The sequence below is a fragment of the Aptenodytes forsteri genome, unplaced genomic scaffold (genome assembly GCF_000699145.1).
Source record: "Aptenodytes forsteri isolate BGI_AS27 unplaced genomic scaffold, ASM69914v1 Scaffold94, whole genome shotgun sequence".
NCBI lineage: Eukaryota > Metazoa > Chordata > Aves > Sphenisciformes > Spheniscidae > Aptenodytes > Aptenodytes forsteri.
Window position 1 is genome coordinate 4,267,902 of NW_008795017.1, and position 23,373 is coordinate 4,291,274.

General features: G+C 42.3%; 1 protein-coding gene across 1 annotated transcript in view; it reads right to left on the reverse strand.

Annotated features, from left to right (window-relative positions):
* TAF1B (TATA-box binding protein associated factor, RNA polymerase I subunit B) overlaps nt 1–2,049 on the reverse strand; it is a 53,076-nt gene extending 51,027 nt beyond the window's left edge. The window contains exon 1 of the mRNA XM_019471080.1: nt 1,963–2,049. Within this exon, the coding sequence (XP_019326625.1) occupies nt 1,963–2,049 (87 nt within the window). The remainder of the gene's footprint in view (nt 1–1,962) is intronic.
* Nucleotides 2,050–23,373: the final 21,324 nt, after the last annotated feature.

The window sequence follows — 23,373 nt, forward strand, 5'->3', positions numbered from 1 at the left end:
CCCCCCCTGGCCGGAGGGCTCTTGGCGGTGCGGCGCTCCGGCGCTGCTTGGGGCGGCGACAGACCCAGCGCGGTGAGCCGAGGGCCCGCACGGGCCCCAGGGGGAGAGCAAGGCACCGGGCCCTTCCCCTCTGAGGGGACACGGGGTGCTTCACCTCAGAGGGGACATTGAGCACTTAGCTGAGGGGACGTGGGCGCGTCCAGAGGGGACATTGAGCACTTAGCTGAGGGGACGTGGGTGCTTCACCTCAGAGGGGACATTGAGCACTTCCCTGAGGGGACGTGGAGCGCTTTACTGAGGGGACATGGGTGCTTCTCCACAGCAGTGTCCCGGGAACTGGAGGGGATACGTGTCCCTCCAGCCCCAGCCCACCATCATGCCTCTGCACCTGAGCTCCTGTGTCCTCGCGTCGCCCTGGCTGGGCGCACGCAGCCGGTGACCACTGAGGCTGTGCCGAAGCTGTTGGAAAGGGGACTGCTTCTGCCTGTACAAAAGGAGGCCACAAGGACTCATTTAACTATGTAAAGTGTTTGGAGATCCTTGAATGAGGGAAACTGTGATTTGAAATTCGCTTTCAACTAAAAAAAACAAACCCAAACCTCCAGATCTTGATGTAGGTCTCTAATTTCTTGCACGCTAATAGTAATAATGTTTAAAGATGTCTAAACACTGGGATCTGTTATTGCAATTAATTTGCCCACAAAATTGGAGAACAGGTTTAGGCCCCTTAAAAAAAAAAGAAGATCCACTAAGTGAAAGCATGGGAAAAAATTAAAGCTAAAATATACATAGAAAGAGGTGAGGCTGCCTTGACAGCTGTGGTTACATTGATGTTGGAGGATATGCACAGAGCTAGAGGGGAACTGTTGATGTTCAAGAAAAAAAGTTATTACTCATACCAACTGTGATCTTTTTTCAGTGTGGGATGAACATTTTTAACACCCATTAAAGAGAATTACGCATATAATTCCTGACATGTTAAAAAGGTGATTGTCAACCTCACAGAAATGTAGCTAATACTTTGATGAAACAGATCCTACTTGTGATTTTAATTTCCATATTTTTTGTTTGTGGAAATAATGTTCTGGGAAAGCAAGGCCATTTCATGTGACGGAAGGAGTTTGATCTTTTTGTGATTAATTTCTAAGATGAAATACTACCTTGAAAAAAAAGGGGTAGCTGTATCTGTGATAAAACAGGAAGAGTTGTGTTCCAGTTCAGAAGATAAGGCATTGCTCCTACTGAGAGCAGTGCTCATGTGTGACTCGACGCTGTGCTGTGACCAGGCAGTGGGCCCGCTCAGTGGATTTAACTAAATTGAAGAACTTGTTTAAATTAAGCGTGGAAGTAACTGCTTTGATGAGGTAGGACCTCAGAGTTAGGACTTCTGTTTTCTAATTACAGCTGGTCAAAAAAAAATGTTGAAGAAAGCGTAATCACAGGACTCTGCCAATTTGTCAAAACCAGAACACTTCATATTCAATGGCAGCAGTTGAAGATAAGCACGACGAGAAGAAAAGGGTGGGTGACTGCATGGGGAACTATGTTGGTGTAACCCTGGGCATGCTGGTGTAATGTGCCAGTAAAGTTTTTGAACAGGCAGGCGCTTATTCTCTGCTTTTGGATGACCCACGCTGCTTTTCTGAGCTGCATTTTCCATGCAGGTGAAAGAGATATGAAAAGCTACCAAACTTTGGAAGGGAAGTTGTACAAAGACTAATACTGATATTACTAGTTACTTATTAGTATCCAGGCTCTATATAAATGTAAAGCTTCTATCAGTATTTCTTAAGACCATCAACTAATTAGTGCAGACTAGTAATCTAGTAGCAAAAAATCACAGCATAATAGGGGTAGCAAGTCTTATATCCATTTCTTAAATATTTTTTGAAATGACATGTATAAAACCGGTTTTTCAGCATACAAAATTATGTGTAACCTTTGTCCCTAATTACAAGTTACCCAAGCATACTGATAGGGGTACGATAATTTCAAAGCCAGGAGACAGACTGTCTTCCTGCTTCGGCTCACTTTTCTAATTAAGATCATTACGCGTAGCAGTCAGATTGATTCAAGGCTTAGATAAATAATACGTCCTGTTGTTTCCATTGATTTGAATTTTTAATGAACTGGGTTCCATTGCTGATACCACATTTCTGGCTGTTGACTGCAGGCTTTCTACAGGTGAAAACCTAAAAACTGCATATTGGACTGAAAGACATGTCCCTTGGCCTATCCTTCAGGATGTTGCTCATGAAATTGTGCTGGCTCTAGGACATGAACTTCCGTAGCAGAGATTCTCCCCACAGTCTTTACCCATTGGCAGATACCTACTACAAAGAGTTAGAGCAGAAAGGCCACCTCAGCTGCTCTAAAGATTGTGCAGATCAACACAGGGCAGATCTACCAGATTCGTTTGTAGAAAATACGCGTAGTTATTAGCACCCACAATTTGATTTTTGCACCATCTCTCCATGGAAGAACTCGTGTTTAAAGACAGACAGAAAACAAAAGGGAAATTAGGCAAACAAGAAGCAGATGGCTTCACTCTAACTGATCTTTAAAAGAGACCACGCTATAGAAAGGGTCAAGGGGAAAAGCTGTGCCAAGCAGAACTGCGGTGGAGACAAAGGCACGGAAAGACAGTTGTGCAAGAAGCTGGCAGGAGAAGGGACAAAGGTGGGAACAGCAGCGAAGCGTAGGGGTTGCAGCAAGCTCGGCAGCGGAGGATAACCAGGGAGGGGCTGAGCTCAGCAGAGCTTTGAAGGAAGCGACAAGAAGAATGAATTTAACGTTACAGCTTAGACACACCCAGCATTGCCATGCGATAGTTAGTGTTTATTATACAGCTTCAACTCTCAAATCTTATTTTTTAATACATTTCTAGCCCTGCTGTGGAAAACCTGAAAATATGACCTCAAATGTCCAAAACAATAGAAAGCAGATAACTTTTTTTCCCCAAGTTTACTCAGGTTTTCTTAAGCTGTTCTTAGGATGTGAGCCGCATGAAGTTGAATTTTTGACTACCAAAATCAGCAAGCACCAACTGCACCCAGGAGGGAGGGCAGTCTTATCCAGTCTTATGCACTGAGTATGAGGTTCACACCATCAGCTTCTGCTTTGCACGTATGCTGCAGCCCAGCCTGTCTCGCAGAGGTACATTGCGGTGCCACAGTCTCACTGTGGTTTCACATGTGACTCTCCATGCCACAGAGAGCTGGTGATCATCTGCGGTCATCTAACCAGGGGTGTTTGGAGACACAGACCGCAGGGGAGGACCTCACATTCAGATGATCTGCTCTAGGAGGTAAAACTCCCTGGGTTCAACCTCCTCGCGTGATCTGAAGCCGTGCTAACACGTGGTCAGCAACGAAGTGATTTGCGAGATCTGCCTGGGGATGCTGAAGCCCTGGCTGGAGTCAAGTAAAGACCTCATTGTGGGTCCGCACCTTCAAAGGCAGGATCTCTTTCCTGAGGAGCACCAAGCTGCTATGTCTCTGTCCATACTAGCAGAGGTTGCACCCCTCAGTACCTGATGACTATGTTAATCTGATCCTACGGAGATACAGAGTAGGGGAAGGACGCTTCCGGGAGAGAAGGTGATCTTAGCAGCCACAAAGGAACAGAGTAGGCGCTGGGTGTTTGAATGTCCCATTTCACATTCCAGGCATGTATAATGCCTTTATTTTCTCCTTTTTCAGATTTTATTGAGCAGCTAACATGAAACATTCCTTCAAATTGTAATACTTTAATAGTGTCAGACTTTGTCTAGTTTCCAGCTTTACTGAAAGAAAAATACATGGCATACTGAAGGGGACTTGTGTGTCCTTAAAGCCCTGAAGAGCATTCTCAAGATCATTCTCGGATGTGTTTAATCCACACACAGTGGTATTTTTAAAGGAATCGAGAGCCACCTTGTGGAGCTGGGATTCACGAACGGGCTCCACATAATACTGCTGGGAACAGCTACTCGCTGCTAGGAATTCAGATCCAACGGGATCCTGGAGGTTGTTAGTCTGGTAAACATGCACATGTCTGCGCATATTCAGTGAGTGCACAGTACACAGTTCCTCTGCTGATTAAAACTGGGCAGCAAAGAAATATACTTGTGGGCAGTGGCAGGCAGGAATGTAAGACTCATGGAAAAATGCAGAAAGCAGCAGAATCAAGGAAGCAGAGTAATGTACTCATTATGTCCTACACAGCCTCACTGGGGGGGTGGTGTTGTTCACGGGGCATTTTTCAGCATATAATTAATTAAGTCCTCAAAAGTGCTGGTAAGTTTTGGAATCATTATGTGTAGATTTCTGTCACAGGCTTATTTTCTGCTGCAGTCGTTCATTAACATCGAGAACTAGGATTGCCAGATCCCAAATACCGGCCCATGCTCCATAACCAAAGATGGGATCACTGATGGACATAATCCATAACTGGAAGTATTGACTGGTCATTGTTCCTGCATAGAAGTAAAGAGTAGTCTTGGTTCTGAGGTTGCAATAGGGGCTATAAAATGGTTCTTTTACCATTTCTCTCCCATCGTTTCTCATGAAGAACTCTGAGCTGCTTGTCAGTACCAATATGTGGATACCAGCACACGATCTTACCAAAACAAGAGGAGAGGTGTTTGATATTTTTCAGTACCTTAATGCAGCAGCAACTTTATCTTCAGCACATATTTGTCATTAGATGATGTCTTAAAAATGTGTTTTATATAAGCAAAAGTTTTAAAAGTGTCTCTAAGTGGTAGACCTTAAACATCTAAAGAAGCGCACACAAAGAAGGAACTGTGATGCTGGAGTCATTCTCCAGGTGCTAGAGAAGTCATTGCTGAAGTAAATGGCTGGTAATCCACTGGTAATCAGTCTGGTTATTGAATCATGACACAACCAAGTACAGAGCAGGACTTGAACACTGAGTAGTCCTACATGCTTTTACCCATCTTTGAGTAAGCTAAAGTTCAGCTCCAGAAGCTTTTTTAATTAGTTACACACTAGCAGACCTCTAAATGAAATTAAATTTCAAAAAAGATACCACTTTCAAAATCCTTGTTAGCCAAACAGTCATTAATATCCCAAAGCATGCTACAAAGCAAATAGTAAGTCATTCTTTTTAGGTCAGGTCTTAACGAACAAGCCCAACATAGCCTTTATGCTTAATAGAGTTTAGTTTCCCCTTTTGTTCAAATGTTGTTTTGGTAAACAGGAGATATCTATTGGTATCCTTAATGGTTGCTTCAGACTGGTTTATTCCCCCCCCCCCCCGTAATTTAAATGTAACCACGTATAAGATGACATAGGGGGGTAGGAGAAAATTCAGAAAAAGAGGTAACAAGGCTATGGCAAGGAACCAACAACTTCTATTCCGTTTTCAAAAAACTGAAATCTCAAAAAAACCTGCACCTTTTCCTATCATACTTAATTCCAAGAGGCCATCATGCATGGATCCATAGAGCACTGGAAGCAGGTTTCCAATGTTTGTTCCAAAAAAACCATGATAGGTGATTCCAGATTAGAATACTTAGAGGTGAAGGAGAGCCAAATGTAGAAGACATAGAAATGAACAGAATGCAACCCCCTGTTTTCAGAACATTCCCAAGCTTTGGACTCAAGTCTGCACTTCCCAAGTTGTCTCTGTCAAAAGGAGAACGCAGCAGCATTCAGGAGAATCCAGAAGAACCGGTAGGATCACCCTAGCCAGGATGCTGTTCTCTTCAAAACCGACGTGCATGTTCAAGGTTACAAAGGATGTTTGATAAATGCAGTTCTAAACTAGGCATGGTCCTGGCAAAGTGAATGTTCTGCAAAGAAAATTAAACAGAGAATAATATTTAATATACCCTTAAACCAAAGAAAAAATTTCCCTTTCTCAATTTCTATTCCCCACCCCCAATACACAGCTTTTATGATAGTTTTTATTGTAAATACTTATGCAGGATTGTGAAGTTTAAAAGGAGAGTTTAGAAGTATATATTTTCTGATATAACTACAACATTAAAAAAAATTGCAATTAAATTTCTAGGACCCCCTGCAGTTCATGAACTTTTTTTTAAACGGGGGGCTATAAAAAGTAGTTTTGATTGCTATTATAATAATAAAAATGAAAATACAGTAAAATAGAGGCATAGGTTTGCTTTGACTTACAATCTCATTTCCCCAATGGCTTTTGCCCTCCTTTTCTGTTTTTTTTTCCCCCCTGTTTTTCTGTCCTTTCTTTCTGAAGAAAGAAAAGGTCACCATCCCTATTCAAAGCTTGATTAAGCCTGTAAGTTACAGCATGCTATGGGACCTAGATAGCTTCACACCAGCGTGAATATATTGTGCCTCAGCAAGGTTCAGTGCTGCTTTGAGCTCACCTGTGCACTGGGGCATTTGTGGTGGTGGTGTTGCTAAATAGACCATAATGACAAGGGGACAGAGCCATGGCGGTTCCTTTCTGCCTCAGCCCTACGTAATATCCGTAAAACAACTTATTTCTGTAGATACGCAGAAAGGTCGCAGAGGAAAGCTTTGCTCCTGCAGTGCTGAAAACTGCACACGTCTTTGGTTCAGGTATCAATTATACAATGGGGACATCGAAAGTGTAGAAAGGCTCTGGCCAGGACTGAGATGTGCCTGAGACTCCGTGAGGACCTGTTTGAGTATAGCAAATTGAATTGCAGCCCTGTTTTGTCAGTACAGTTCTAGCAAATTTTTGGTTTAAGAGGATGCATTTAGCAGTGGCAAAGGGATCAAGCGTTATAATCAAGAGAAAAATGCTGAAACCAATTTTTAAGAGCTTTTGTGCAATGAGGATGAGAAGAGGAAGGCTAGGGATGAATCATGCTTTTTTCAGCTTATTGATATGTTTCATCTTAAGACTTTCTAGTTTTTAAACAATGTAGTTTCTACTGGAGGACAGGGATTTAATTATGATTGAAAATTGTCCATGTGGTGGCCTTTTAATGCCATTAAAAGTACCCATTGTGTTCCTACACTAGTTTTTTTCTTGGTTTTAAACATAAAGCTACTCGGTTGTTCATTAAGGTGTAAGCTTCAAGGTCCCATCCAAAGCCCATTAAAGACAGGGGAAAATTTTTCGCTCATTTCAGTGGATTTTTGATCATGCCCTCTTGGACACCGACTTGGGTGAGGTGTATGTATGCATACTGTAGCAATTATCACAGAAGAATGTATTTAGCCTTAGCTCACCCTTGGGAAACAGAAGTATCTCTGTCACCACTTGCCGATGGATCTGTAGATCTGCACACCACGAGTTCTCTTAGTCAGATCAGCGCATAATCCTGCAGCATGTAATTCTGGAGCGATAGCTTACTGTTGCGTCAGGGATTTCTTTCCCTGCCGTGTCTTTGTTATTTATTTATTTATAGCTTCTTTTCTATTCCTGGCATGCGAAGAGCTTATAAGTAATTAATTTTCTTACAGCCCCCTCTTCTTGGGTCAGTCTGCACACAGAAAACATTTCATGTTGGCTCTATAGGTTTAAAAAAATAGTAATTCTCTTTCCCTATCCCTGCTGTTTACCTAGAGCACCTCTTCAAATGAGCTCTCCTCAGGTATATATTTTCTGATATAACTACAACATTAAAAAAAATTGCAATTAAATTTCTAGGACCCCCTGCAGTTCATGAACTTTTTTTTAAACGGGGGGCTATAAAAAGTAGTTTTGATTGCTATTATAATAATAAAAATGAAAATACAGTAAAATAGAGGCATAGGTTTGCTTTGACTTACAATCTCATTTCCCCAATGGCTTTTGCCCTCCTTTTCTGTTTTTTTTTCCCCCCTGTTTTTCTGTCCTTTCTTTCTGAAGAAAGAAAAGGTCACCATCCCTATTCAAAGCTTGATTAAGCCTGTAAGTTACAGCATGCTATGGGACCTAGATAGCTTCACACCAGCGTGAATATATTGTGCCTCAGCAAGGTTCAGTGCTGCTTTGAGCTCACCTGTGCACTGGGGCATTTGTGGTGGTGGTGTTGCTAAATAGACCATAATGACAAGGGGACAGAGCCATGGCGGTTCCTTTCTGCCTCAGCCCTACGTAATATCCGTAAAACAACTTATTTCTGTAGATACGCAGAAAGGTCGCAGAGGAAAGCTTTGCTCCTGCAGTGCTGAAAACTGCACACGTCTTTGGTTCAGGTATCAATTATACAATGGGGACATCGAAAGTGTAGAAAGGCTCTGGCCAGGACTGAGATGTGCCTGAGACTCCGTGAGGACCTGTTTGAGTATAGCAAATTGAATTGCAGCCCTGTTTTGTCAGTACAGTTCTAGCAAATTTTTGGTTTAAGAGGATGCATTTAGCAGTGGCAAAGGGATCAAGCGTTATAATCAAGAGAAAAATGCTGAAACCAATTTTTAAGAGCTTTTGTGCAATGAGGATGAGAAGAGGAAGGCTAGGGATGAATCATGCTTTTTTCAGCTTATTGATATGTTTCATCTTAAGACTTTCTAGTTTTTAAACAATGTAGTTTCTACTGGAGGACAGGGATTTAATTATGATTGAAAATTGTCCATGTGGTGGCCTTTTAATGCCATTAAAAGTACCCATTGTGTTCCTACACTAGTTTTTTTCTTGGTTTTAAACATAAAGCTACTCGGTTGTTCATTAAGGTGTAAGCTTCAAGGTCCCATCCAAAGCCCATTAAAGACAGGGGAAAATTTTTCGCTCATTTCAGTGGATTTTTGATCATGCCCTCTTGGACACCGACTTGGGTGAGGTGTATGTATGCATACTGTAGCAATTATCACAGAAGAATGTATTTAGCCTTAGCTCACCCTTGGGAAACAGAAGTATCTCTGTCACCACTTGCCGATGGATCTGTAGATCTGCACACCACGAGTTCTCTTAGTCAGATCAGCGCATAATCCTGCAGCATGTAATTCTGGAGCGATAGCTTACTGTTGCGTCAGGGATTTCTTTCCCTGCCGTGTCTTTGTTATTTATTTATTTATAGCTTCTTTTCTATTCCTGGCATGCGAAGAGCTTATAAGTAATTAATTTTCTTACAGCCCCCTCTTCTTGGGTCAGTCTGCACACAGAAAACATTTCATGTTGGCTCTATAGGTTTAAAAAAATAGTAATTCTCTTTCCCTATCCCTGCTGTCTACCTAGAGCACCTCTTCAAATGAGCTCTCCTCAGAAGAGACTTTGAAACCGGGAAGGTGGGATGCAAATCCCTGACACATGGAGCACTCTGGGAATCCCACCCTCACCCTGAGGAAAATCCAGCACATACATGTGTAATAAAGTCACCTTCGCTTAGTGGTCTGATCACACTCTGAAGGTAGCATGTGAAATCACGTGGCCTCACAGAGTAGGGATTTGGGGCTTGATTTTACTCAGGGATTTTTTTCGATGGTAGTCAAATAGATGCTTGCTTTCTTGCATGAATATAATGTGTGGTAAAAAGGCCACGCGCCCAAATTACTGGTGCCTTCACAATCTTTATTCCATTTCTTCTTTTTAGCCATGCACATAAGACACTATGCGCTAATTCAAGAGTATACCCAAGACAGGGAAGGAATATTTTACTGATTTAAAAATTCTAATGTACTCTAAGTATCCTTCACAACCTTCGGAAAGGAAGAAAAAGGAAATCTGAAAGTCAGACCAGGAATGTTATTTTCATCTTGTCCCTGTCCATATGACAAGGGCAAGCAAACCCAAACAAAGGCATAAACAGCATACACCCATCCCCAGAATTGCTCACACCATTTAGGCAATTTAGAGCAGTAAACAAAGATAAGCGATCTGCATAGAAGCAGCTTTAGGTGACCACAAATGGATACCGCTGTTTAATTCAACCCTCTCTCACCTAAACAAGTTTGTTTTCTCAGCGGTGTTTATTTGTACTAGGGAGTGCTAGGGAAAAAATTCCATCCTCCTCCAGGTTATCTGCTTCAATGTTGTGAAAATTCAGTATTTCCCCAGCCTTGAGAATATATCCCTCCTACAGACACACTCTGTATTTTGCAGTCTTGCCAACATTTGTTGGTTGGTTGTTTTCTTTCCTGTAACTCATAGCATTTTGCTGGGACTGGAGCTGGTCTCCTAAATGGGAGAAGCCCTACAAAGTTCAGTCCGGAAGGAAAACACCATCTGATCAGCATTTCTGTCTCGAGAGGCAGGGAAGTGGGGAAAGGAGAGATAAGGCAGAAGTAGATATGTGAAGATTTGAAAAAATAAATTGGGGATGGTGGCAGGGGAATGTTTTTCCCCTTTTTCTGATGCTGAAAAATGAAAATGTTGAGGAAAAACTTAAGAAAAAGTTTTGTGTGAAATGTTTTTTAAAGTCCACAATGAAATAATTGCTAGACTAAAAAGTTGAAAATTACATACACTTCAAGTTGTCAAAATGTTTTTCTGTAGCTCATACACATTTCAATCTTTTCCACTTTCCTGTGAAAACATACACTATTAGGCAATGACACATTCCTTGTGATACTGCTGGCCTGGATATTGGAGGCCACGCTTACTCTCCGTCCTTCCTGAGCCGTAACTTGGTTAACCTCTTAGGTACGGGAATTCGGTAGGAAGAGCCCATCCGTTCCGGGTTGCCTTTGTCTGTCTTCCTTCTTGTCTTTCTGTGCAACACCAGACCTGGGAAGGTGGAATAAAGGAGCCCGTGGTGTTTTCCCCTCTGTCTGAAGTTTCATGGACTCCCTGCGTAGGCAGAGGAGCGCACCTGGGGCTGGATGGGTGTGCGGAGGAGGGCTGATGTACAGGCTGGGAATAGAAAGGGGAAACAGATGTAGGATGAGAACCTCTGCATCAAGGACTATGTTCCAGAAATGTGGGGGATACCACAGTTCTCCCCTATCTACACACAAAGACAAGAAAGTCTTGGAAGTATCAAGAGACAGATCAAAATCCACAACTTCTTCTCCAAAGAAACTGGGGCTAGTTGCCTGATACTTAGGGCCTGGCGCATGAGCTTCGAACTTTCAGGGTGACAGTCCTTGAGATATCTCAAGCTTTTGCAAGGTAGCAATAAATTGTCTGTATTTGCCTCTCTACTGCACCCAGTGCATTCTTTCGCCTGGCAAACAAAAGGTCTGCACGTACAAGGCAAATACATGAAATTGTTGCAGAATTAACATCTGAAGTGAAAATCTGTCCACTTTCCACCCTTACTCATTCACAAACCCATGAGAAAAAAAGCCACACGGTTTATTAGTTAACTTTGTGATTTCTAAACTTGTAGGAAGGTTCTTTCAACAAGATTATATAATAAAGTATGTTAAAATAATCCATTCACAAAGCAAGTCTGAAATAATTTTGAAGCACAGGCTGACAACAACAGAAAGTACTCGTATGTGACCCTTAGCTTCAAAAGAGTTAAGAAGGTGCTGGCAAAGGCACAGAGATTATCTCCACCCACACAGGAAAACATACATGGCTGAGTAGCTCTGTAGCAGCACACAGGGAAACAAAACAGTCTAGCCCAGAATTATCCTTGTGAAGGAAAAAGTGCTCTCTGCTGGGTAGCAGAGAGTTTCCAACCTGGCAAACAGATCAGAGACCTGCAGTCAGGTCTGAATGCTCCATCCTTGCGTCTCCATCACTCTTTAGATAGGGTGTAACCATCGAGAGAAAGAACAGCTAAAACATATACACATCCTGGCTATAAAAGAAGATGGAAAATATGATCCAGGGGTTTTTTTTATGTCGACGGTCTGGGTGTCCCACACAGATGCTGATCAGTTGCCGCAGAGCACACACCAACATCTGGGGAGAGCTGGCAGAGCTGTGACGTTGCTGCTCCCTGGGTTTGCCAGGCACTTTCCAGACAAATGCTTTTATGCACTCTTTGCTCCAAAGACTTCATTATTAAGGAAGCTAAAGTAATACGTGAGGAGACTGAGGAGAAGCAAAATTAACTATTTTTATATATATGTATATTTAATATGTAGCTGCAATTCTCACAGCTCTCTGCTCAACCATCACCTTCTGGGAACGTCTCGTATTAAGAAGCAGGGCTTGAGGATGGATTAACACACAGCTTAAATATTCTCCAGGCCTAACTCAGAAAAGTATCATGAAGAACATTCCCACTAGAGCCAGAAAATACAAAACATTTTTCTAAGTCTTTGTCTGAGGCAGAAAGGTATAGAAAAGTTCATGTTTGCTACTTCTTTCTGCAACTGTCTATTCATGAATCGTGAATTGATTGTCACTGAACCCCTGGGTCTGTCACTTTCTTTCTGTCTGGGATGCTTATCATCAGGAGAGCCTGAGGTTCATTAGAGATGTGGTCGCTGTGGCCAGTACACAGCGATCGGGCAGGAACCTGTCCTTTGTGGCATGCATATGCCAAACTGGGTCCTCTTTTCCATTCACCTTCCCTGCCTTCCTCGGAGAAGGGTGTTCACTCCTTTTCTTTCCTGGTTGCTCTTATCAGTAGCCTTTTAACCCCAAACGCACAAAGTGAAACACCTGAAGGAGACAATTTCATAACTCTCAGGATTTTCACTATAGGACCCTTTGGGAACAGCTGACAACCCTTTGCAAAGTTTCCTATTTAATCTTGTCTCTTGCCTTCTTTTCCCGGGTATTGCTGCATGGAAAAGCCATCCGTGGCTAAGAAGAAGTGGTGACAGCCACCAGCATCCCAGTGCTGGGGAAGACCTGGTGGCACGCTCTGGCATGGATGGCAGGGGGCTGCTGAGGCAGGAAACCATCTGGCCAGCTGCATTTGGGTGTCAGGTGTGTTTAGGATCTCACTGATACGGCTCCATCCAAATTCACTTGTACCTGGGTTTCTGTGGTTTAGGCTCTTGGTGTTGCCAATAGCACCCTCACTCTGAAAGTGCACCCCAGTCCTCTCATTTCAGCTTATCAGGAATGTCTATAATAAAGTCAAGCTCTTAATTTCAATCATTTGGATCCTGTTTGGGTTAGATGCCTAAAGCAGGCAGTGTGATAAATATGCCTTGCTCCCAAAGTGATAGGAGCTGCTGAAACAATATACCCATATTTCCATAATGGCATGCCTTCATGCTTATACTGAAGAGCGTATGATAGTTTAAAAAATAATATATTTCTCAGTTCCCTGTCTGAGAAAGTGGAAAAGATTTTCCTATCTGTTCCCATTTCCTTTTCTAAGCACCCTTAATGCCGGTTAGAGGAGACCAGGGTTTTGTGGAGGTTTGCTACAGCACACGGTATTGCTACTGTAGCTCTCCAACTGCTCTCAAACCTTCCCCGAGGAAACCCCATTCCTTCCTTCCTTCCTTCCTTCCGATCCCCTCCACTGGTAGTTTCTCTTCGCATATTACAGTTTCTAAAGCATCAGTACGGATACAAACTGTACACTTTTAAACCACTTTTCAATGCCTCTCAGGAAAAAACCTAGGAAACTTTCTATGCCATGACAGAAGTGTGGTTTGGCTACTGTGTTGCACCGAGGCTGGTATCATTATGTTGCCTTGTTTAACACAGATTGCCTTCCAGTAGTTTATACTTCTGCACATTTATATGCTTGATTGCCAAATTAGAAACAAGTAAATACGGTCAAACAAATACAAACAGCACAAAGGAGTTTTCAGATTTTCAAATGTAGCCCCGGTTTGCACAAGTCGCGCAGCTGTGCCCAGCCCTGGAGCGGAGCTGCAAGGCTGGCTGTTGGCCATCAGCTGCTGCAGAGCCGTCAATACAACCGGTGTTTTCTGGGTCCTTTATAAATAACAGCTATAGGAAGTTTTGTAATGACATTCTTGAAGCAAAAGCTTAATAGAGATCAGAGGGCTTGCCTTAAAAAAAAAAAAAAAAAAGAAGAAGAAAAAAGAAAAATAACTAATTCAGGGAATGGGAAGCAGTAAAGAAGTGTCTATATGTGTGCTCTTACTTCTAGGTTCAGTCCTACAAGCAAAATAAGATGCATAAACCATTCTCTCCATGCTGGAAAAAAGGTGCAGCCCCAGGACTAATAGAGGTGATGGAATCTGTGACTTACGCATTTTAGCACTATGCAGAAACAAATGTCCTGCTAAAATATTGACTGGTGTGACTAAGCCATGTGCACACAACAGCTCCTGCAGTTACTGCTGGTCATGGAGCTGCGTCATCTCACATGGATCCAGTCTGTAGACAGGCACCTTTGTCTTATGGTGAGACAGTGAATTAGGTACAAAATCACGGTGTTTTGTTAAGGCAAGATTCCAGCATTTCAGCTGGGGAAGATCAGATAGTGGGCAGAAATAGTGTTTGGAGAAGATGCGTAAGATTTGCATCAGGAGGAGAGCTTCAGTTCTTCTCTTCACAGCTTCCTTTGGTTGATTCAGGTGGTAAGGATGGCAAACAAACCAGACTGCTTGGAACAGGGTACAGTTCCTTTTCAGCTCTTGCCAAAGTCCTTTCCAGCATCTTAGCTGATTGGAATGGAAAAGGCCATGTCCTTCTTTCTGCTAGAGAGTTGCCTCCTCGGAGAGAGCCCAGGACACTGTCTTTTGGGGGTTATTCTCAAAAGAGAACCTCTCCTGGAGATGGGAGCTGCACCTGCAAGAGAGATGCAGGTTGAGGTCTCCTAACACACTCCTCAATATAAAATGACACCGTGTTACTTCCCAGCAATACAAATAAAGATACTTATGGCATATTGTTTTTAGAAATATACTTTTTCCATCTCAAATTGTACACCTAAGAGATCAAAAAGTACTAACGCATTCTTCAAAGCTTTTGCGTAATAATTCTGCTTTTTAATCTGAGGCAGTTAAACCACCTAATAAACAAATTCTTGTACTTCCAAAAAATGTATGTATCTGAATGCCTCCCAGTAAAAAAATAATGGAATCACATTACTATCATACATTGCATTATACAGGTTAATTTGTCCTTAAATAGACCATTAAATATATACTGCTTTTAAATTCATACCCACTGAAGTCATGGAATCATAGAATCATAGAATAGTTTGGGTTGGAAGGGACCTCTAAAGGTCATCTAGTCCAACCCCCCTGCAACAAGCAGGGACATCTTCCACTAGATCAGGTTGCTCAGAGCCCCGTCCAACCTGACCTGGAATGTTTCCAGGGATGGGGCATCCACCACCTCTCGGGGCAACCTGTGCCAGTGTTTCACCACCCTCAGCGTAAAAAATCTCTTCCTTATATCTAGTCTCAATCTACCCTCTTTTAGTTTAAAGCCATTCCCTCTTGTCCTGTTGCAACAGGCCCTGCTAAAAAGTTCGCCACCATCTTTTTTATAAGCCCCCTTTAAGTACTGATAGGCCGCAGTAAGGTCTCCCCAAAGCCTTCTCCTCTCCAGGCTGAACAACCCCAACTCTCTCAGCCTTTCTTCATAGCAGAGGTGTTCCATCCCCCTGATCATTTTCGTGGCCCTCTTCTGGACCCGCTCCAACAGGTCCGTGTCTTTCTTATGCTGAGGGCTCCAGAGCTGGACGCAGGACTCCAGGTGGGGTCTCACCAGGGCAGAGTAGAGGGGCAGAATCACCTCCCTCGACCTGCTGGCCACGCTTCTTTGGATGCAGCCCAGGATACGCTTGGCCTTCTGGGCTGCGAGCGCACATTGCTGGCTCATGTCCAGCTTTTCACCCACCAGTACCCCCAAGTCCTGCTGATAAACCATATATAGCAGAAACAGCTGCATAAATATTTATTAATTGAGCCCCTAAGCAAATGGCTACAGTAATAAATCATTTGTCATGTATCCAAATAATAAAATTGGGCTGAATTCGTAACTGATGCAATGCCATCATCTTCAAAACACCCTGTTTAGCTTGTTGTCCTTAGATAATTTGTTACCTGCACTTGACAAAACATTTTAAAATTCTCTTGAGGTGTATGTACAGCTTTACATCCTGGTTCTGGAAAATCTTATGGTTTGTCCTCAACAAAGACCTTTCTGTAGGAATAAGGGTTTCAAGTTATGCGTTTCTGAGGGTTCACTTATTTCAGCTTTCTGGTATATAAATAGCTCAGGGGCCTACTGGAGTGCAGGTAGCTATCCCAATCATTGATGAATGAAGTATGAATGGAAATGTAATCCTCTACTGTCATCTTGATTTTTTTTCTTTATTTGAATCCCAAATATTGCTTTCACACCAGTGTCTCGTTAAACGTATCATTGATTTATCTGGATTGTACTACAGAGACTGACAGTAGATAATTCATCACACATTTTAAATACTGTGGGCTTGTATCTGCTGCTTCAATGCTGAGCTACAAGCAGCCACTTCTTTAATATATTTGGCTTCCCAGAGTTTTTATCGGTCTGGGATTTCCACTTCTAATTTTATTGATTTGCTTTGCAAGTTTGGAAGTGTTAGGATTTTTGACGGTTTCCAGTTTGCACATAGTTTTCTTGAATTAATCATCAAGGAGGGGCCACGGTCGTTCTTGTAGGGAAAAAATCTTTGCCAAACTGGGTAGATTTGGAGGACTTCTTTCCATGCAGGGCTCAGAGAGAGAAACAAAGGGTATTACTCTCACGTTTGGCCAGAATTACAAACTCTTACTGTTTGAGCAGATTTAATCATCCTGTTATCAATCTGGGAGCTCGGTGTGATTTAGCTGCCAGTGGGCACCAGGACAAAGCATGCCCAGCATCCCCCCAGCCAGCCCTCAGGGGTCCCTGGGGGAGGTTTGCCTGGCACTCTCCTGAACACTGCTCTTCTCCTGGCCTGCGCCTGTCTCCCATATATATTCAGCCTCTGCTGACAGCTGGGTCCAAACGTGATAAATCCCGCAGAGCAGGGAACTGCGCTGGCCGTGAGTCAGATAGGGAGCTATGGGCTACACAGCCTCCACATTTATTTCGCGTTTCTGAATTTACTGCTTGTAAAACTGCAACGGAGGAGCACAGCCAGAAAACTCTGGTCCACTAGCACTGATCTGGATTAATCCCCAATCAAGCCCTAAAGGCGGGCTTGCAGAGCCTGCTCTTTTGTATGTCTTCCAGGGATTTTTTTCTTTCTGGCCAACTTTCCCTGAACCCAGGAGGAGCAGAATTGCCTTAAATGTGTGGTATGATTGACTGCAGGAGCTGCCTCAGTGGCTGTGCTTCATTTTTCAATAACGCCATTCTCAAGGCTTCTTCTGGAATTTGGGTAGTTTATCTATTGATCCAATGAACTGCTGCCTTTGCCAGCTATTTGTCATCTCTCGCTACTATTTGAAATATAGGAATACGTTTTAGAGAGGGGGCTCGTTTTATTTTTATCTTTGGCAGCTTGGTGAAGTCTTTTATTCCAGTAGCAACACAGAGCTGTGCTTGATATGTTACAGCTACCTCTAAGCTTTAAGACTGGGGATGTAAAGATGTTCTTGGCTCAGCATACAGTATCACTGCATATGGAAAACATAAACGGTCACAAAAGCTTCTTGATTTAAAAGGTGGGATTTATTTTCTTTTTACTAAAGCTCTCTAATTTCCTGAGTGTCATATATTTGCTGTGATGAGCCCTGCTTTGCTTCTTATTGCAATGGAGAAAACCATGGCTGGGGATTGAAATTCTTAGGTCAATAACAGGGTTTTCATGGTGGGATTTGTCATAGCAGGCTGAATAGTGCAGCATAAAGGTGAGGATTCATTTAGAGCTGTGGAAAATAGATCCCTTTCTTTGCTCCAAAGTTTGATGCTTAGAACAACTAAAATTTTCCCTGGCTCTACACACTGTGCCATCCTGATAACTGTTCTGTCATTAATATTACTTTGGACAAGTTTTATGTATAGAAATAATTGCTTCATTTTATTTTTTTCCTTAGCATGTTAGCTCAGTGCAATGGACAGGACTACATTTTCCTGCGTGGATAATTCATGAACTCAGTGGCTTCCATCCCCTTTTTTTACTGTGAAGCTTCTGAATTTCTTGCCAAGAATTTCAGTGCTTACCTAACAAAACTCATGCCAGGATTCAACAGCTTGTGTAATCTGCAAGATCCTATCAAAAGTCATTGAGGCATGATGCTATTAAAGCCAGTTAGCAAATATATATGCCTGAACCTCTAGCTGCCTGGCTTTTGCTGCAGTGCCTTCCAATATGCTCTCACATTTGGGGAGTGGAAGTGACAAGGAAGGGGCTCCATTTTTTTCTGTCCCACCTGGGAGGATCCACCTGAAACGGCATCTCCTGAAACATGGAGGGGCTCTGACCTGGGGAACACAAAAAAGGAAAGGATCTTTGGCTTTTTTCAACGTTGCCAGGTCGAAAGAGATTTTTCAGAAGTCTAACAGAGGCCTCGCATTAACTGCTGGACTGCTGTTGGAGATGTCCCTTACAGAAAAGAAAGAGATCTTCCAAAAGTTCCTTTAAAAACCTTTAAAATGTAAAATAAGTATATGCTAATGGTCTCCTCGTCATTAACACTCTTCTTGCAATATGCAATATATTAGGTCTAGCTGATGTGAAAAGGCAAGGCCCGCACAGGGTCTAACTAAACCGCTGAAGATGTGAGGATTTTAGTTGTTCTGAGAATCAAACCATTCTAAAAAAATTATGCAATCTTTTATAGTATATCTTTTAATCTGCAGTCTTTTATAGTACAGCTAAGTCATCTATTAATATTCAGATCTTTACAAAACCCCTAATGAAAAGTAAAATATATATAAGCAAAACGTATATATACACCATGAAATGCTGCACTTTAGCCAAGAACAATACCCTAGAAATGTTTTTTGTCTCTGTCTGTATAGGTGTCAAGGTTAAGAGTTGCCATGCAAGGTGGCTGTTTAAGAAACATGACTATAAAAAACTCCTCAAGTCTATGGAGGACAATATGTTTAGTGCACAAAAATAAATACTCATGTAAAATTGATTGGGAAAAAAATTAAAATAGGATAATTATAGTTATAAATCCACTGGAACAGTGGGATGTGAACAGCACGGTTTGATTAGATGATTTGCAAGTTGATTAGTGATCCTTATCTTTTCCTCCAGCGTTTAATTGCCCCTGTTGGTCTTACTTGGCCTGATGAGTGATCGCAAGGCAGAATTTATCACCTAATCATGCGGGCAAATGCTCAGAGAGAAAACCTTATCACCACAATGGAAATCCAAACTCTTCTCAAAGCTCTCTTTACAAGGGATTTTCACTGTGCCAGGGGGATTTGGTCCAGGACGACTTTATTTCCCAAGACTCTGTGATACATGCCGAACAGTTTTTCCATCTTCTCATTCTAGTAGCTGTGGCTGACTTGCAGTCAGCAAATTGTTGTTTTCCATTGGAGGGTCCTGGGGTTTGCTCCTCATGCATAAACCTACTCCTGGAAACTAAACATTGTGCAGTAGGGCTCAGACCTTTCCCCTGGGTACCTTCCAAATCCTTGCTGATGGCAGAGGAGGGTGATGCACCCCACTTTTTCCTGCAACCCGAACTGACCTCCCAGCATCTAGTGGGCCCTATTGCATGGGGATGAGGAAGGCAGGTGGCACCCCCATTTTGCATCCTCTTTCCCTTGGTTTTCTTAGGAAAAAGCAATAAATCAAGGGAAAGAGGATGCAAAATAAAGAACCTCTTTTTTCATGCTCTGGAGTTATTTTCACCCTCTTCTATCAACAGAAACGACCCTAATGGCAAGGGGAGTCATTGTTTCCATACCTGAGCATGAACTGTGAAGACCTGTACAGCATGAAGACCTGTACAGCATGCATACATGTGTGTGTTTGCACTCACTTCTAACAGGCGGGTGGATAACTCCTGCTAATCATGGCAGGCACAGGAAAATAATATTTCACTTAAGCTTTCTAACTGAATATGGGAACTACAGCCACACAGCCCAGCAGCTGGGTGATGCTACCGAAACACATTTTGTCTCCTAGCAACAGCTTGGGCTTGGGTGACAAGTGCAGAGTAGAAAAATAAAACAAAACCGAGAGCAGAAAGAGGGTTTTGCTAGAATGTCACATCGGTGTTATACACACATTTAAGGAGAAAAGTCAAATGTCAACAAAATAGCAAATACCAAATTTAGGCTTAAGTCCAGCCATCAATGATGTTCAGCAGTTATTGGTAAGTCACAGTCTTGTGTTGCATTTCTGCATGTCAGCTCAGAGGCAGGATGATACCTCCTGAGACAACTGCCTGGGATGTATTTGAGAGCATCTGTGCTGTGTGTCCGACCCACCTCCTTGGACTTCCAGCTGAGCCTAGCACCCTCATCTTTGCAATCCAGCAATCAATAGGGGTCACTGCATAAAAAGATGACCCCAAACCTTGGGACTTCTGGTGATCTAACTCTAAGTGTTTTCAGAGCATTCGGCAGCTATTCATGACATGAATCAGTGCAATCATACTTCCTAGTAAGCGTTATTGTAGGAAGGCCTCCACCCACAGCAACACTTTGCTGGGGCTGAGCTCACCACCACCACCAGTTTCAAAAGGCAGACTGCAAAAGCGTTTCAAAGACGGGGTTGAGACACTTGGTCCTTTCAAAAATAATTGAAACTTTAGGTGTCTGACTTTTATAGCCTTGCTTACCTCCCAAGAACTGCTTCAAGCAAAAGTCAGTAGCACCACACAGGATGAAATACAGTGTAAATCAGGGCTTTCATGCAAAATATTTCTCAGGGAGGTTCGTCTAACCTAACTTCAGACATTCAAACTTTGTTGTCTAAGTTTAAGGTAAGTCCCATACACAGGTCATTCACCTCATTTTAAAATAGGAAGACACGGTGTCCTATTTCTTTCCACTGACTATAAAGGAAATGTAAGGTTGCAAACACCAAGTTTACCTTTTTCTTCACCATAGTTACCTGGCTTAAAGGTACCAGTGGTCAGCCAATCCTCTCGGGTCTTTTGCCTGTCAACAGATTAATTCCAAGCCTATAGCAAAACCAAAAAAATTTTTAATGCATGACCCTGTCCTTAAAAGTCCATCCTTTTCTTATTCTTGTAATCCTCAAAGCCCTTCAGGTTTTTCTGAACTGTATTCTGATTCTTCTGTCTTTGTCAGTGACAAATGTCATTAGCATTGGCATGCTTTTTATGTCAAGCTCACTAATAAAAATAGTAAGTTGATTCCAAGATCAGTTTTTTAGTAGCTCCCTAAGTAGTTGTCTTCTACCCCAATAATTTATTTAGCTACCGTTTCCATTTTAGCCAGTTCTTCACCTGCCTTGGATATGTTCCTCATGTAGTTGCTTCTAAAGTGACATCATGTGAAATACTTTACTGAAAACAAGATGAGAAAAAATGTGGGGATTTTCCCTGCTAAGAATCAAGCTTATCAGAGAAAGATAGCAGGGTAGTGTTGTGTGACCTACCTTGGATTAAGATGTGTTAAACTATAGTCTCTTTCGTCTACCTCTGCTGACTGTTGAAATCAAACTAACAGTTGGTGTTTAGCTAGATCAAAACTTTCATTCTTTCTAAAATATAGAAGCTACTCTTGTTCTTCTCCCAGCATCCATTCCTGAGTTAACGTATCAATTTACTAGTTTGGGCAGGTTCCTGTGTTGGTTCTTTCAGGGTTTTGGATAGAGATGGGACTGCTGCCTTCACCTGAAAATATTAAGCCCTTAGATTTTCGTTTCTGCTCCAGATGCTCTCTCATTCCCATGAGTCACGCCGTCTTTGCCCCATATGTCACCATGCTTAGTAAAAACTGAAGCAAAGTTTTCATTTCGTTTTTGGCCCGTGCTTTGGTTATCTTTAACCCCCACCCCCAATCTTTACTGCATAACAGCCTCAAAGTCCTCTTTTTTGCTCTCTATTTGTTTATATGACTAAAGAACATTTTACAACGTGTTTTTAATTTCCTTTGCAAGGTCTAACACAGCCCAGCATTTGGCAGATCTCACTTTCGCACACCTTCTGACCTGCAAGATGTAATTTTCCATGTTAGTCAGCCCCTTTTTTTCCATTTCTTGCAGGCCCTTCACCTACTCCTCATATCCTTTTCAAGGTGGATTGTCATCAGTTGGGTCTGGAGTTCTCTGTGAGTTTTGTCTCCTTCCCAAAATGCAGACTCAATTATAGATCTTTGACTTCAGGAATCTCCTTTGCAGTCAAGTCTCCAAGTTCCTCAGTTCAGCTGACTTTACTGCTTTGAGATTAAAAAAAGCCAAGCATGAGAACCCACAAAAATGCAGATTTGTTTATCTTTCCATTCAGTTTAATCAAAATCCTCTATGATCTGCTTGATCAGGGCTATTTTCTACAGCCACCTCCTCTGTAACATCCTCACTATGTCTAAATTAGCACTACCTCCTGCAGGCTCAATAAATATCATGTTGAAAAAAAAGTCTGTCAGCAGTCCAGATTCAGGAACATCTGAGCTCTGTCATCACCCGTAGCCTCAGTTTTATTATTGGTATCATTCTGCTCTGATCTATCTCTAGGAACAGGAGGCGTGCCATAGGTCCTGTTGACTGTCTAATACTATTCCACTGTTCCATAGCCACAGTCAGATTTTATCTAGAGGATCTTTAGTGGATCTATGCTACTGCTGTAATAACATGTAGTTTTACAGTGCTTTTCAAGAAGGCAATGGACCTTGATTAATTTTGTTGTCTCATGCTTTTCCTTCTTTACACACTACCGCATCAGTAGCGTACAGTGCTTCTCTGTCACCCCTACCTCTGTGTCCGTCTGTCCTGAATACTGCCTTCCTCTCAATGCCTGTACTCCAGTCAGAAGGGACATCCCACCATGTTTCTGTCAGCCTTGTAAATGCCTGGCTGTAGGTCCTACACCAGAAGATTTGGCTCCTACATCTCACTGCACGGGCTCGTTACGCAGTGTCCAAGCAATCAGCTCTTGAGCCCTGACCTCTCTCAGTTTCCTAGCAAGTGAAGTTGTTCCACTGCCTTTTGCTTACCTGGCCACCCATCTTGTGAATATAACTCTGTGTTTCTCCTTGCTTTGCAGATTCCTATCATCTTGGCTATGCTGGTTTTTTCCTCCTTCCTTGCTTATTCCATGTTGTGTTTCCTACGTTTAACCTAGGGTGAGATAACTTGAGTGTGTTCCAACCTTAACCCCAGCACTTTGATACTCCATACACAAATGCAGTTCAGCCACTGAAGACAATTTTCCTCCTGTGAAAGCTTTCCAGTAATTGAATGTGCTGAAGCCATCCTTTCTAGCTCTGTCCTTGAGCTATTTGTTGGTTTTGTTAGCTTGACGTGCTTTCGCCTTTTCTTGCTAGGAACTCTGAGACTTGAACTGCAGATCACTTAAGCCTTCACTTCTTTAGCAGACAGAAGAAGTCACTTCACAAAAAACACCGCTGGCTGATTTTTTTCCCCCTAGTCTTCTCTTGTAGCATAAAGAGATCTAAAAATATAATTTTCACCAGAGCAGCAAACAAATAAAAACAAGATTCAAAGAAAAGGTGCAAATTAAAACCGATCTCTGTCATTCTTAAAAATATTTTTTTCTGTATTTCTGAAGCTTTGCAGATGCAATCCTA